General features: G+C 39.3%; 1 protein-coding gene across 2 annotated transcripts in view; it reads left to right on the top strand.

Annotated features, from left to right (window-relative positions):
• The window catches only part of LOC143671124 (uncharacterized), a 57,580-nt gene continuing 40,228 nt past the window's right edge, over positions 1–17,352 (top strand). For both annotated transcript variants that reach the window (XM_077146093.1, XM_077146092.1), the window contains exons 1-2: positions 1–111; positions 6,308–6,450. In XM_077146093.1, coding sequence (XP_077002208.1) covers positions 6,424–6,450 — 27 coding nt within the window. In that variant the 5' untranslated portion in view covers positions 1–111; positions 6,308–6,423. The remainder of the gene's footprint in view (positions 112–6,307; positions 6,451–17,352) is intronic.

Here is a 17,352-nt window from a genome sequence, read left to right as displayed (position 1 = left end):
CTCCTCTCTGAGTCACTTCCCCTTCCCTGCCCCAAAGACCTTGGCTCGGTCTCAGAATCCCTTCCCTGCTGGCAGGAAATAGAGAAAGAGTAAACTGGTTTGAGGAATCAGGTGAGTACTTTTGCCAGCAAGAATAAGAAATGACTTTCTCCACTGGTTCGGAGGGAGGGAAAATCGAGGGAGTTCCTTCATTCTAAGCGGCTACTTCTGTTTCATCTGTAGGCCCTGGTGGCCGAGCGTGGGTGGCGCCACACCCCGCCCGGTGTCTCTTGGGATGTTAGGAGGGAAGCAGTGGCCGAGTTAGACCGCCTGTGGGGCTGCGGCCGGCTCGGGCAGAGTACGCTCTGCGCACCGCGCAGAAGAGGGACCTAGCTGCCACGGAGTTGGAGCGGGGGAAGCTACCGGCTTTGGAGAGGGGAGGAGGGGAAAAGGCTCCTGAAGATGTGTGTGGGGATGCATGCGTGTGTATGTGGCTGGTTGGTCTGGTGAAGGTGGATGCGTGTGTTGTGGAGGCGTGTAGAGAGGTGTGTATGTGGGGCGGTCCATGTGTGTGGGAATGAGCGTATGTGTGCGTGGGGGTATGCGTGCACGTGGCGATTTATAGAGGTGCGTGTGTGGGAATATGAGTGTGCGTGTGGGCATGTGGAGGTGCACGTGAGTGGATCTGTGCGCGTGTGCGGGCATCGCGTGTGTATCAGGGAAGAGGGCAGTGGGGAGGGTAATGCTGACCTACTGTGGGGGTTGGGACTGATACTGTGTGCTGGACTGAGATAGAGATATCAGAGATGCTCTTGCTAATGGATGGACCTTAAACCAGTATTCTTAACCTATTTTCAAGGTGGCGGGAGGGAGGTGGGCATGAACCTGTTTGAAAATCCGTGGAAAACAATTGACCATTTCCTTGGAGAAATGCACATGGTTCACGTATAATCAAAGAACAGCCTTGGGTCCACGATGGTCATCCATAGACTCCAGGTCGTGACTAAAAGAGAGCAAAAATAACCGTGTCTGTTACATTGATATTTACCATTGTGTCTTGATTCTATGAGAGGAGAAGTGGAGTAGATGACTGGGCTGCTGCCTTATCATTGTGTGAGCCTCTTTTCAGGTTGGTGCCTCTTTAAAGCTAGGTTTGTTGTTCCTCTGGGACATGTTGCCCTCAGAGGGATGTATATAAAACAGGTTCACTCCCTTGTCTAAGGATCCTGTATGGGTGCCTCTTTGCCTTCAAAATAAAAGCCCGTTACTATTTGTTACGTACAAGGCGCCTGCCTGAGCTGGTCTTGGCTGATTTTACTGGCCTCATTTTGCTGAAGTTATAGCTTGTTGATTTGCAGTGGCCTCAATCTTCATGGTTGTATGTTATTTTTCTCCAAGAATTTTAACAGCCTGTGTATTGTGTGGAGAGTATGAATCTCAGGTTGAGACTTTGTGGAATAAGTGACCAGGAGACCAGCATCTGATTCCATCTTTATTATTAACTAACTGTGTGACCTTGAACAATTTTCTTTTTTTGGAACTTGACTAATTCTTTATAATCTGTAATGTTCAATTTAGTATTTTTAATTGATTTTTAAATTTTTAAAAAGCATTACAAGAAAGAAACACAAACATTCTTAATATATGATCATTCCGTTCTACATATATAATCAGTAATTCACAATGTCATCACATAGTTGCATATTCATCATCATGATGATTTCTTAGAACATTTGCATCAATTCAGAAAAAGAAATAAAAAGACAATAGAAAAATAAAATGAAAACAGAAAGAAAAAAAATTATACATGCCATACCCCTTACCTCTCCCTTTCATTGATCACTAGCATTTCAATCTAAGTTTATTTTAACCTTTGTTCCCCCTATTATTTATTTTTATTCCATGTTTTACTCATCTGTTGATAAGGTAGATAAAGGGAGCATCAGACACAAGGTTTTCACAATCACACAGTCACATTGTGAAAGCTGTATCATTATACAATCATCATCAAGAAACATGGCTACTGGAACACAGCTCTACATTTTCAGGCAGTTCCCTCCAGCCTCTCCATTACATCTTGACTAACAAGATGATATCTATTTAATGCATAAGAATAACCTCCAGGATAACCTCTCGACTCTGTTTGGAATCTCTCAGCCACTAACACTTTGTCTCATTTCCCTCTTCCCCCTTTTGTTCAAGAAGGTTTTCTCAATCCGTTGATGCTGGGTCTCAGGTCATTCTAGGATTTCTGTCCCACGTTGCCAGGAAGGTCCACACCCATGGGAGTCATGTCCCACGTAGACAGAGGGAGGGTGGTGAGTTTGCTTGTTGTGTTGGCTGGAGAGAGAGGCCACATCTGAGCAACAAAAGAGGCTCTCCTGGGGGTGACTCTTAGGCCTAATTTTAAGGAGGCTTGACCTATCCTTTGTGGGGTTAAGTTTCTTGTGAACAAACCCCAAGACAGAGGGCTCAGCCTATAGCTTTGGTTGTCCACACTGCTTGTGAGAATATCAAGAATTCAACTTGGGGAGGTTGAATTTTCCCCCTTTCTCACCATTCCCTGAAGGGGACTTTGCAAATACTTTTCCACTCACTGATCATATCACTCTGGGATTCATCGGGGTATCACTCTGGACAAACCAACAAAATCTCATGTCCTACCCAAGGTTCCACGTACTTATGTTGTTCAACCAACTATCTACATAAGTTATATTAGGAGATGCACCAGTCAAAATATGAACTTTGTACCAAATAAACATTTTTTGCTTTAGTCTCACACATAATTTGAAATTTTAAAATGTTAATTACCATCTATTTTTAGCACCCTGCAGTAATGGCATTCCTTTGTTCTTCCTCATGCAAAAACATTTTTTAAATTTGTACATTTAGTCACTATCATTATACACTCTAGGCATTCCTAGATTATACCATCTCAATCTTTATCATCTATCTTTCTTTGTGATTACCTTTATGCCCCCAGCCCTCCTCCCTCTATCATTCTCACATTCAGCTTCATTCAGTGTTTTAACATAATTGTATTACAGTTAGGTAGTATTGTGCTGTCCATTTCTGAGTTTTTACATTCAGTCCTGTTGCACAATCTGTATCCCTTCAGCTCCAATTACCCAATATCTTACCCTATTTCTATCTCCTGATGGTCTCTATTACCAACGAAATGTTCCAAGTTTATTCACTAATGTCAGTTCCTGTCCATGAGACCATACAGTATTTGTCCTTTTGTTTCTGGCTAATCTCACTCTGCATAATGTCCTTAAGGTCCATCCATGTTACATACTTCATAACTTTATTCTGTCTTACAGCTGCATAATATTCCATTGTATGTATATGCCACAGTTTGTTTAGCCACCTGCCTGTTGTTGGACATTTTGGCTGTTTCCATCTCTTGGTAATTGTAAATAATGCTGCTATAAACATTGGTGAGCAAATGTCCGTTTGTGTCCTTGCCCTCATGTCCTTTGAGTAGAGATAGCATATAGATGGGTCCTGTTTTTTTAATCCATTCTGCCAGTCTGTGTCTTTTGATTGGGGATTTAATCCATTAACATTTAGTGTTATTACTACATGGGTAGTACTTTCTTCTACCATTTTGCCTTTTGGATTTTATATGTCATGTCTAATTTTCCTTCTTTTTACCTTTACTCATAGTCTTCCTTTCTACACTCTTCTCCACACCTCTCTCTTCTGTCTTTTCTTATCTATCTCTAATGCTCCCTTTAGTATTTCTTGCAGAGCTGGTCTCTTGGTCACAAATTCTCTCAGTGATTTTTTTTGTCTGAAAACATTTTAATTTCTCCATCATTTTTGAAGGACAGTTTTGCTGTATATGGAATTCTTGGTTGGCAGTTTTTCTCTTTTAATAATTTAAATATATTATCCCATTGTCTTCTCGCCTCCATGGTTTCTGCTGAGAGATCTGTGCATAGTCTTATTGGGCTTCCCTTGTATGTGATGGATTGCTTTTCTCTTGCTGCTTTCAAGATCCTCTCTTTCTCTTTGACCTCTGACATTTTGATTATTAAGTGTCTTGGAGTACGTCTATTTGGATCTATTCTCTTTGGTGTATGCTGCACTTCTTGGATCCGTAATTTTAAGTCTTTCATAAGAGTTGGGAAGTTTTCAGTGATAATTTCTTCCATTAGTTTTTCTCCTCCTTTTCCCTTCTCTTCTCCTTCTGGGACACCCACAACACGTATATTCATGCGCTTCATATTGTCATTCAATTCCCTGAGCCCTGCTCCTATTTTTCCATTTTTTCCCTATATTTTCTTTTGCTTAGGATTTCAGATGTTCCGTCCTCCAGTTCACTAATCCTATGTTCTGCCTCTCGAAATCTACCATTGTAGGTTTCCATTGTTTTTTTTCATCTCTTCTGCTGTGCCTTTCATTCCCATAAATTCTGTGATTTGTTTTTTCAGACTTTCGATTTCTTCTTTTTGTTCATTCTTTGCCTTCTTTATATCCTCCCTCAATTCATTGGTTTGGTTTTTGATGAGGTTTTCCATGTCTTCGTATATTCTGAATTAATTGTTTTAGCTCCTGTATCTCACTTGAATTGTTGGTTTATTCCTTTCACTGGGCCATATCTTCAATTTTAGTTCATTGAACTAAATTATTAAGTTATTAATAAACTTAATTAGTTTATTCTAGGGATTGCTTTCACTTCTCTTACCTAGGGTTTTCTTGCTGGATGAATTTGTTGTCTATCTGTTCTTTGACATCCAGTTCAGCTTTTTCTGGACCTCTAGTTTAGGTTTTGTTTAACAGAGGAGAATTTTTCAGTTCTTGTTTTCTTGTTTCTTTCCCTGCTTGTATGGTGCCTTTTTACCCCCACCCTTAGGAGGGTCTACATAGGTATTATAGACCTCAGCCGGATTTTCCCAGAGCAAACTGGCCTCCTATCAGGAGGAAAGAATCACCTGCTTCGGTTTTCCCTGAGGGTGAGATCCAGCAGGTTGAAAGACTTTCCTGTGAAGTCTCTGGACTCTGTTTTTCTTATCCTGCCCAGTATGTGGTGCTTGTCTGCCTACAGGTCCCACCAGCATAAGATGATGGTTTTATCTTTAACGTTGGCAGACTCTCCCTGCTTGGGGCATGGTGGAGACAGAGGAGAGGCTGTAGGCTGGTTTTAATGGTTTCAAATTACCAAACCCTGGGGTGTGAATTCCTTGAGGGAGGGATTCCGCTTGAATTGGGCTTCACCCCTCCCCTGGGAAATGCACAGACTCCGGACAAGCCCTCAAATGAGCTTGTTTCTGCTTATGCCTGAGGCAGTTGCAGCCTGAGAAGTCCTGCCGCTGTATCCAAAGGCAGTCAAGCCTTTGTAGAAACACAGCCACAAAAACCTGTTCCCTTTTTTTTTTTCTTTTTCCATCAGCCATGCCCCTTTGGTGCCGGGGCAAAAATGAATGACCTCTGCTTTGACCAAGTTCACCTGAGCTGGGGGCCTATTTTTAGTAGTCAGAATTTGTTAATTAATTCCACAATTGGCATTTGCTTGTTTTCAGCCCCTGCTGCTGGTAAAGTCTCTTTCCTTTCCCCTCTGGGCAGCAGCCTGTTGGGTAGGGGCACCAGCCACTGCGGCTTGGGGAACTCATGGTTCTGGGGAAACTCACAGCCAGTTCAGCTGGTCCAGACTGGGGTACGCTGTGTGTCCGGTCACTGATGTGGCCCCAGGAACTGTTCTGTACTGTTTCTGGTTATTTAGTAGTTGTTCTGGAGTATGAACTAAAATGCGCACATTGCTGAGCCGCCATCTTTGCCCGGAAGTCTTTGATGTTGAGTTTAAGGGTTCTTTATATATTCTGGATACTAAACCCTTATCAGTAATATGATTTGCACCCATGTTCTCCCATTGTATGAGTTGTCTTTTCTCTTTCTTAATAGTGTCCCTTGAAGCATGAAAGTTTTTGATTTTAATAAAGTCCAATTCATCCATTTTTCCTTTGGTAGCTTTGGCTTTTTATGTCGTATCTAAAAAACAACTGCCCAATTCAAAGTCAAACAGATTTACACCTATGTTTCTGTATTAGTCAGGGTTTTCCAGAGAAACATAACCAACAGGATATGTGTGTGTATGTATATACACACATATGTACACACATATTTAAATATTAAGAGATTTATTATAGAAGTGGGCACATGTGACTGCTTGACTGTGGGGATTGGCAGTTCGGAATTCAATAGGACAGGCCACAAGTTGGACGTTCAACGAACGTGAGGTTCAGTTCCCCAGGAGAAGCTGGCTTTATGAATAGAGATGGAAATTCTTTTTTTGAGTGCTGAAATCCTCATTTCTCCTTTTAAGGTCTCCAACTGATTGGATGACAAGATGCCTCTCATTGCTGAAGACAATTTTCTTTGCTGATTGTAGATGTAATCAGCCCTACATGCCATCAACTGGCTAATAATTTAAATACATTTATGAAGTGCCTTCACAGTAACAATCAGGTCAGTGCTTGCTTTACCAAATAACTGTATACCATAATATAGCCAAATGGACACATTAGATTAACCATCACAGTTTCCTTCTAAAAGTTTTATATCTTACATTTGGGGCTTTGATTAATTTTGAGTTTTTTTTTTTTTTTTGTATATGGTATAAGATAGGGTTCTGACTTCATTAATTTTTATGTGGATATCCAGTTGTCCCTGCAGCATTCGTTGAAGAGATCTTTTTTCTCCATTGAGTTGTGTTTGTATCCTTTTCAAAAATCAGTTGACCGTAAATGTGAGAGCTTTTGCCCATTTTTCAGTTGAGCCGTTTTGTCTTTTTTATTGTCAGATTGTGGGAGTTACTTATATATTCTGGATGCTACTCCCTTATCACTGATATGTTTTTAGACTATTTTCCACTAATCTCTGGCTTTCCTATTCAATTTGTTAATGTTGTCTTTTTTGCATTTTATGTTTTTTATTATTTATTTTTATTGAGATATATTGACAGACCATTAATCATCCAAAGTGTACAGTCAAGGTTCACGTATCATCATATAGTTGTACATACATTGCCACAATCAATTTTTGAACATTTTTATTACTTCAAATAAAATCAAGATAAGAATGGGGGGACAGCAGTGGCTCAGTGGCAGAGTTCTCGCCTGTGATGCTGGAGACCCTGGTTCAGTTCCTGGCACCTGCCCATGTAGAAAAAAAAAATCAAAATAAGAATAAAAAATAGAAATAAGAAAGAACACCCAAAACACCCCATACCCTTTATCACCCCTACTATTTATTTATTTTTTGTCCTTATTTTTTTACTCATCTGTCCATACGATGTATAAAGGGAGTGTCGGCCACAAGGTTCACAATTACACGGTCCCACTGTAAAAGCTATATGGTTATACACTTGTCTTCAATATTCAAGACTGCTGGAATACAGTTCAACAGTTTCAGGAGTTCCCTTCTAGTTATTCTAATCTACTAAAAACTAAAAAGGTACATCTATATAATGTATAAGAATAACCTCCAAAATTACCTTTAAACTCTATTTGAAATCTCTCAGCCACTGAAAATATATTTTATTACTCTTCCCCCTTTTGGTCAAGAGAGGTTTCTAAACCAAGATGCCGGGTCCAGGCTCATCCCCAGGAGTCATGTCCCATGTTGCCAGGGAGATTTACACCCCTGGGCATCATGTCCCACATAGAGGGGAGGGCAGTGAATTTACCTGCCAAGTTAGATTACAGAGAGAGGCCATATCTGAGCAAAAAGAGGTTCTCTGGGGGTGAGTTTTAGGTATAATTTTAAGTAGGCTTAGCTTCTCCTTTGCAGGAGTAAGTTTCATAAGGGCAAGCTCCCAAGATCAAGGACTCGGTATATTAAATTAGTAGTCCCCAATGCTGGCAAAAATGTCAGAAATTTCCCAGGTGGGGAAGTTTAATATTTCCATATTTTTCCCCAGTCCCTTAAGGGAATTTGCAAATAGTATTTTATTCTCTGCCCAAATTATTCTTGAATGTGTCATGGCATAAACATTAACCTGTACAAGCCCACAAGATCTCACTCCCTATTAAAGATTCCATGTAACTATGGTGTTTGAATAAACTGACCATGCAAGTTAAATTGAATAGTGTGCTACAGAAAATTTAAATTTTGCACCATATCAACATCTCTTCCTTTGGTCTCATATAGAAGTTGAAATTTTAAAACACAGTCCACATCATCCTTTACCTTTTAGTCTAATTTACCTTAGTCCTGACCAGATCTGCTTCATTTGTATCTCTAATTGAACTCTGATATCTTTTTCACCTTTTTAAACAGTTGCTGTAGAGGTTGATTCTGACTTTCATAGGTACGGAAATCTAGCTCTGAGTCTCATGTATCACACTGATAGATGAAATTCCAGGGAATGACCAAGTTATTTCAAAGAGCTCTGCATCTCAGAATTTAGGAATAACCATTACAACACAGGAATAGATGTGACTGCTATAGAAACTTACAGTCAAGGAGCCTGTACAGTAAGGCTTCACCTGATATCCTATGCCCTCGAATTCAATTCTCAGAGATTGCACATTATACTTAGTTTATTAAGTGAGGCATTAGAGTGTTTATCTTTTTGTTTCTGGCTTCTTTCACTCAACCTACTTCCCTCAAGTTTCATTCACCTAGTAAAATGCTTCATAACATCATTCCTTCTTGCAACTGCTCAATATTCCACTGTATATATACACCACAGTTTGTCCTTTAGTTCTTCAGTTGATGTACCCTTAGGCCACTCCCATTCATTGCAAATTGTGAATACTGCCAACATAAACACCAGTGTGCAAGTTTCCATTCCTGTCCCTGCTTTCAGTTCTTCCAAGTATATACCTAATAATGAAATTGCAGGATCATATGGTAACCCTATACTTAGCCTGCTGTGGAGCTATCACACTGCCCTTCAGAGGGACTGCACCATTCTACTTCCCTACCAACAGTGAATAAGTACATATCTCTCTCCACATTTTCTCCAGCACTTGTATCATTCTGTTTAATTTATAAGAAGCTCTATTCATACACCATATAAGGCATCATAAGTAAACAATGTTCCCTGGAATAATCACAGTTATGCAATCACCAACAAAATCTGTGAAGACATGTCCATTTCTTCCACAACAAAGGAGGAAGTGAAAAAATGAAGAATAAAATTTTAAAAATTAAATTAAATTAAATTTGTTAACAATGACACCACCAAGAATAACATACCCCTCCCTTATATCCCCCCTTACTGACCTTTACCTTTGGTATATTGCCTTGTTATATTTACTGGAAGCAAATTACAATATTGCTGTTAACTGTAGAATCTAGTTTGCATTGATTGAATTTTTTCCATATACCATCCCATTTTCAACACCTTGCAATGTTGGCATTCATTTATTAGCCCTCATGTAAAAACATTCTTATATTTGTACATTTAATCATCATCATTGACCACTCTAGGTTTTGCTAAGTTATACAGTCCCTGTTTTTCTGGAGAACTCTGACTAAAACAGGGCTCTCTTCAGCACTCACCCAGGCTTGCAATGAATCTAAAGAACACCCTGAAGTGAAAGCATAGAGTATTTGCTGAACATGTGTCCTGCCCTGGACATGTGCATGGCTGTATAAATTTCCCTTATACATGTACACCCTGAAAACCTTACTTTGCCATGGAAATTTTTGCAGCCTTTCCAGCAGACCCCAGATGCTCTATTATATGTCTCAACTGAAATATTTTGTCCCAGGCAGCCATGGTTTCTAGGTTCTCTTAGTGTTCTAATGGCCATGCCTGCCAACTGTCAGTCCAGAGTGATTTCTGGGACAGTGAGATCAATAAGACCACATTAGCATAGTCTGTGTTTCCAGGAAATGGGTTGGAATAGACAGCCATATAGCCATACAATAATAGTAGGCATGCATACTATTCTAGTTTTTCTTGATTCACTATTTGATTGGTTGGTGTAAACTTTGGACTGTTTTCAAGAGTTCTGAGAAAATTGGTTCAGTAGGTTTCTGCTTGGTTTTCAGTGTTTCTGTGGTGGGGCAGAATTTTGAAATGTTTTACTCATCCAACTTGATGATGTAACGCTTATGTTCCTTTATTTCCCTTTAATAATAGCCATCCTCCTAGGTGTGAAGTGGTACCATGTTATGTTTTTCTTCTAGCATTTACCTAATGACAAATGATTTTGAACATCTTATGTGCATATCATCCATTTGTATATCTTCTTTGGAGAAATTATTAATTCAATATTTTATTCATTTTTAATTGTGATGCTTGTCTTTTTATTGTTCAGTTTGAATTATTTATATTTTCTAGATAAAAGCCCTTTATCAGATAGATGATTTGCAAATGTGTTTTTCCATTCTATGCATTGTAACACTCTTGATAGGGTCTTATGATGTGCAAAAGATTTTAGTTTAATGATGTTCAATACATCTCTTTTTCTTTTTTTGCTTATACTTTTGGGGTCATAGCTAGGAAACCATTGCCTAATCAAAGTTCAAAAGATTTACGCCTATATTTTCTTGTAAAAGTTTACTAGTTTTACCTATTACATTTAGATAAGATCCATTTTGATCCATTTTAAAGTAATATTTGTACATGGTGAATGGTAGGGCTCAACTTCAGTCATTGAATTATACAATTTAAAATTGTTAAAATGGTAGATTTCATGTTGTGTGTATTTTACTACAGTAAAAAAGATACAAGGGAGTACATTCTTTTTTTTATTAATGGAAAGAAAAGAAAAAAAGAAATTAACACAACATTTAGAAATCATACCATTCTACATATGCACTCAGTAATTCTTAACATCATCACATAGATGCATGATCATCGTTTCTTAGTAAATTTGCATCGGTTTAGAGGAACTACCAACACAACAGAAAACAATATAAAATGTTAATATAGAGAAAAGAAATAAAAGTAGTAATAATAGTAAAAAAAAAACAACAAAAAAAAAACCCTATAGCTCAGATGCAGCTTCATTCAGTGTTTTAACATGATTACTTTACAATTAGGTATTATTGTGCTGTCCATTTTTGAGTTTTTGTATCTAGTCCTGTTGCACAGTCTGTATCCCTTCAGCTTCAATTACCCATTATCTTACCCTGTTTCTAACTCCTGCTGGACTCTGTTACCAATGACATATTTCAAGTTTATTCTCGAATGTCCGTTCACATCAGTGGGACGATACATTATTTGTCCTTTAGTTTTTAGCTGGACTCACTCAGCATAATATTCTCTAGGTCCATCCATGTTATTACATGCTTCATAAGTTTATCTTGTCTTAAAGCTGCATAATATTCCATCGTATGTATATACCACAGTTTGTTTAGCCATTCTTCTGTGGATGGACATTTTGGCTGTTTCCATCTCTTTGCAATTGTAAATAATGCTGCTATAAACATTGGTGTGCAAATGTCCGTTTGTGTCTTTGCCCTTAAGTCCTTTGAGTAGATACCTAGCAATGGTATTGCTGGGTCGTATGGCAATTCTATATTCAGCTTTTTGAGGAACCACCAAACTGCCTTCCACAGTGGTTGCACCATTTGACATTCCCACCAACAGTGGATAAGTGTGCCTCTTTCTCCGCATCCTCTCCAGCACTTGTCATTTTCTGTTTTGTTGATAATGGCCATTCTGGTGGGTGTGAGATGATATCTCATTGTGGTTTTGATTTGCATTTCTCTAATGGCCAGGGACATTGAGCATCTCTTCATGTGCCTCTTGGCCATCCGTATTTCCTCTTCTGGTAGGTGTCTGTTCAAGTCTTTTTCCCATTTTGTAATTGGGTTGGCTGTCTTTTTGTTGTTGTTGAGTTGAACAATCTCTTTATAAATTCTGGATACTATACCTTTATCTGATATGTCATTTCCAAATATTGTCTCCCATTGTGTAGGCTGTCTTTCTACTTTCTTGATGAAGTTCTTTGATGCACAAAAGTGTTTAATTTTGAGGAGCTCCCATTTATTTATTTCCTTCTTCAGTGTTCTTGCTTTAGGTTTAAGGTCCATAAAACCACCTCCAGTTGTAAGATTCCTAAGATATCTCCCTACGTTTTCCTCTAACTGTTTTATGGTCTTAGACCTAATGTTTAGATCTTTGATCCATTTTGAGTTAACTTTTGTATAAGGTGTGAGATATGGGTCTTCTTTCATTCTTTTACATATGGATATCCAGTTCTCTAGGCACCATTTATTGAAGAGACTGTTCTGTCCCAGGTGAGTTGGCTTGACTGCCTTATCAAAGATCAAATGTCCATAGATGAGAGGGTCTATATCTGAGCACTCTATTTGTTTCCATTGGTCGATATATCTATCTTTATGCTAATACCATGCTGTTTTGACCACTGTGGCTTCATAATATGCCTTAAAGACCAGCATCGCGAGAACTCCAGCTTCGTTTTTTTTCCTCAAGATGTTTTTAGCAATTCGGGGCAACCTGCCCTTCCAGATAAATTTGCTTATTGGTTTTTCTAATTCTGAAAAATAAGTTGTTGGGTTTTTGATTGGTATTGCATTGAATCTGTAGATCAGTTTAGGTAGGATTGACATCTTAATTATATTTAGTCTTCTAATCCATGAACACGGTATGCCCTTCCATCTATTTAGGTCTTCTGTGATTTCTTTTAGCAGTTTTTTGTAGTTTTCTTTATATAGGTTTTTTGTCTCTTTAGTTAAATTTATTCCTAGGTATTTTATTCTTTTAGTTGCAATTGTAAATGGGATTCGTTTCTTGATTTCCCCCTCCGCTTGTTCATTAATAGTGTATAGAAAAGCTACAGATTTTTGAATGTTGATCTTGTAGCCTGCTACTTTCCTGTACTCATTTATTAGCTCTAGTAATTTTGTTGTGGATTTTTCTGGGTTTTCGACGTATAGTATCATATCGTCTGCAAACAGTGATAGTTTTACTTCTTCCTTTCCAATTTTGATGCCTTCTATTTCTTTTTCTTGTCTAATTGCTTTGGCTAGAACTTCCAACACAATGTTGAATAATAGTGGTGATAGTGGACATCCTTGTCTTGCTCCTGATCTTAGGGGGAAAGTTTTCAATTTTTCCCCATTGAGGATGATATTAGCTGTGGGTTTTTCATATATTCCCTCTATCATTTTAAGGAAGTTCCCTTGTATTCCTATCCTTTGAAGTGTTTTCAACAGGAAAGGATGTCGAATCTTGTCAAATGCCTTCTCTGCATCAATTGAGGTTATCATGTGATTTTTCTGCTTTGATTTGTTGATGTGGTGTATTACATTAATTGATTTTCTTATGTTGAACCATCCTTGCGTACCTGGGATGAATCCTACTTGGTCATGATGTATAATTCTTTTAATGTGTTGTTGGATACGATTTGCTAGAATTTTATTGAGGATTTTTGCATCTATATTCATTAGAGAGATTGGTCTGTAGTTTTCTTTTTTTGTAATATCTTTGCCTGGTTTTGGTATGAGGGTGATGTTGGCTTCACAGAATGAATTAGGTAGTTTTCCCTCTGCTTCAATTTTTTTGAAGAGTTTGAGGAGAGTTGGTACTAATTCTTTCTGGAATGTTTGATAGAATTCACATGTGAAACCGTCTGGTCCTGGACTTTTTTTTTAGGGAGCTTTTGAATGACTAGTTCAATCTCTTTACTTGTGATTGGTTTGTTGAGGTCACCTATGTCTTCTTGAGTCAAAGTTGGTTGTTCATGTCTTTCCAGGAACCCGTCCATTTCATCTAAATTGTTGTATTTATTAGCATAAAGTTGTTCATAGTATCCTGTTATTACCTCCTTTATTTCTGTGAGGTCAGTAGTTGTGTCCCCTCTTCCGTTTCTGATCTTATTTATTTGCATCCTCTCCTTCTTTTTGTCAATCTTGCTAAGGACCCATCAATCTTATTGATTTTATCATAGAACCAACTTCTGGTCTTATTGATTTTCTGTATTGTTTTCATGTTTTCAATTTCATTTATTTCTGCTCTAATCTTTGTTATTTCTTTCCTTTTCTTGCTTTGGGGTTAGTTTGCTGTTCTTTCTCCAGTTCTTCCAAGTGGACAGTTAATTCCTGCATTTTTGCCTTTTCTTCTTTTCTGATATAGGCATTTAGGGCAATAAATTTCCCTCTTAGCACTGCCTTTGCTGCATCCCATAAGTTTTGATATGTTGTGTTTTCATTTTCATTCACCTCGAGATATTTACTGATTTCTCTTGTAATTTCTTCCTTGACCCACTGGTTGTTTAAGAGTATGCTGTTGAGCCTCCATGTATTTGTGAATTTTCTGGCACTCCGCCTATTATTGATTTCCAACTTCATTCCTTTATGATCCGAGAAAGTGTTGTGTATGATTTCAATCTCTTTAAATTTGTTAAGACTTGCTTTGTGACCCAGCATATGGTCTATCTTTGAGAATGATCCATGAGCACCTGAGAAAAAGGTGTATCCTGCTGTTGTGGGATGTAATGTCCTATAAATGTCTGTTAAGTCTAGCTCATTTATAGTAATGTTCAGATTCTCTATTTCTTTATTGATCCTCTGTCTAGATGTTCTGTCCATTGATGAGAGTGGTGAATTGAAGTCTCCAACTATTATGGTATATGTGTCTATTTCCCTTTTCAGTGTTTGCAGTGTATTCCTCACGTATTTTGGGGCATTCTGTTTCGGTGCGTAAATATTTATGATTGTTATGTCTTCTTGTTTAATTGTTCCTTTTATTAGTATATAGTGTCCTTCTTTGTCTCTTTTTACTGTTTTACATTTGAAGTCTAATTTGTTGGATATTATTATAGCCACTCCTGCTCTTTTCTGGTTGTTATTTGCATGAAATGTCTTTTCCCAACCTTTCACTTTCAACCTATGTTTATCTTTGGGTCTAAGATGTGTTTCCTGTAGACAGCATATAGAAGGATCCTGTTTTTTAATCCATTCTGCCAGTCTATGTCTTTTGATTGAGGAATTCAGTCCATTAACATTTAGAGTTATTACTGTTTGGATAATATTTTCCTCTAACATTTTGCCTTTTGTATTATATATATATCATATCTGACTTTTCTTCTTTATACACTCTTCTCCATGTCTCTCTCTTCTGTCTTTTTGTATCTGATCTAGTGCTCCCTTTAGTATTTCTTGCAGAGCTGGTCTCTTGGTCACAAATTCTCTCAGTGACTTTTTGTCTGAGAATGTTTTAATTTCTCCCTCATTTTTGAAGGATAATTTTGCTGGATATAGGAGTCTTGGTTGGCAGTTTTTCTCTTTTAGTAACTTAAATATATCATCCCACTGTCTTCTAGCTTCCATGGTCTCTGCTGAGAAATCTACACGTAGTCTTATTGGGTTTCCCTTGTATGTGATGGATTGCTTCTCACTCGCTGCTTTCAAGATCCTCTCTTTCTCTTTGACCTCTGACATTCTAACAAGTAAGTGTCTTGGGGAACGCCTATTTGGGTCTAATCTCTTTGGGGTGCGCTGCACTTCTTGGATCTGTAATTTTAGGTCTTTCATAAGAGTTGGGAAATTTTCAGTGACAATTTCTTCCATTAGTTTTTCTCCTCCTTTTCCCTTCTCTTCTCCTTCTGGGACACCCACAACACGTATATTTGTGCGGTTCATATTGTCCTTGAGTTCCCTGATACCCTGTTCAAATTTTTCCATTCTTTTCCCGATAGTTTCTGTTTCTTTTTGGAATTCAGATGTTCCATCCTCTAGTTCACTAATTCTATCTTCTGTCTCTTTAAATCTATCATTGTAGGTATCCATTGTTTTTTCCATCTTTTCTACTTTATCCTTCACGTCCATAAGCTCTGTGATTTGTTTTTTCAGTTTTTCTATTTCTTCTTTTTGTTCAGCCCATGTCTTCTTCATGTCCTCCCTCAATTTATCGATTTCGTTTTTGAAGAGGTTTTCCATTTCTGTTCGTATATTCAGCATTAGTTGTTTCAGCTCCTGTATCTCATTTGAGCTATTGGTTTGTTCCTTTGACTGGACCATATTTTCAATTTTATGAGCGTGATCCGTTGTCTTCTGCTGGCGTCTGGGCATTTAGTCAGATTTCCCTGGGTGTTGGACCCCACAGGTTGAAAGATTTTTCTGTGAAATCTCTGGGTTCTCTTTTTCTTATCCTGCCCAGTAGGTGGCACTCGTGGCACACGTTTGTCTATGGTTCCACCAGTGAAAGTTGCTGTGGGTCCTTTAACTCTCAAAAACTCTCACCCTAGGGGAGGTTCGGCAGCCGAAGTGTCTTGGAAGAGTGCCAGCCGGCCTGGGGGTCCGAACGCGGGGAGGGTCGCCGGCCGCCGCAGCACGGGAGAGTGCCCAACCGAATTTCCTAGTTGGCCCAGGGTGCCAAGCATGGCGGGAGGGCGCCAGCTGTCGCAGCCCGGAGAGTGCACTGTTCCCAGCCGGACCGGGGAGTCACGTGTTTGGAAGGGACCCCCCAGTCATCGTTCTCCGCAGTCTGGGGATTTCTGACCCAACTCTCTCAGTTAGTCCGTGGGGCCTCGCGTGGTGGGGGCGCCAGCCGCCACAGCCCAAGGGGACTGCCTGCCCAATTCTGCCAGCTGGCCTGGGAAGGAGGAAGGGAGGGACTCCGGCCGCTTGCCATCCCGCCCGGGAAAGCCCGCGCCCCTCGGTGATCTCACCGGAGCTGGTTCTCCCAGACAGTCAGCCGTTCCAGGATGGGGTACGCCGTCCCTTTGATCTCTGTCGTGGCTCCGGGAGCTGCTCTGTATTGTCTCCACTCCCCCAGTAACTGTTCTGGAGGAGGAAAGGTGAGGGTGGCAAGGCTGTCGAGGCCGGTGGCGGAGGAGCCGGTGAAGGCGGAAGAGGGCACGGTGGTGGTTGGAGAGCCGCCGGAGCAGGAGGGGGAAGAGGGGAGAGAAGGGAGTACATTCTTAACCACGATAAAGTTTTATTTAATAAGGTACAAAATACAGAGTCATTTAAAAAGAGAACCAACAGGAAATATCTATAAATATGAAATTTGAAAAGGTGTCTCTTACAACTGTGGGAGTGGAAGAATCCAAAATCCATAGGGCAGGCTATGCAGCAGGAAGCTCCGATGAAGGGTCTGGATGAACTCCACAGGAGAGGCTCAGTGTCTAAAGAAACAGTGAAAAAGTCTCTCTTCTTCCTTAAATGTCTTTAAGTGATTGGATTATCTCTGGTGGGAGAAAAACCTTAGTTGATCACAGATAGTTGATCTGTCAGCCATAGATGCAATCAACTGACTGATGATTTAATACACCAGCCTTCTGGTTTATCAGCTAGCCATGAAATATCCTTGCAGCAATGGTCAGACAGTTGCTTACCTGATCAGACATCTGGGTATCATCATTTAGCCAAGTTGACATCAGAGCCTAACCATCACAGTCTATCCCTTGTCGGCTTGGCAGCTATACACATCACCTTGAA

Source organism: Tamandua tetradactyla, chromosome X, assembly GCF_023851605.1.
Source record: "Tamandua tetradactyla isolate mTamTet1 chromosome X, mTamTet1.pri, whole genome shotgun sequence".
NCBI lineage: Eukaryota > Metazoa > Chordata > Mammalia > Pilosa > Myrmecophagidae > Tamandua > Tamandua tetradactyla.
This window is presented reverse-complemented; position numbering and strand designations above follow the sequence as displayed.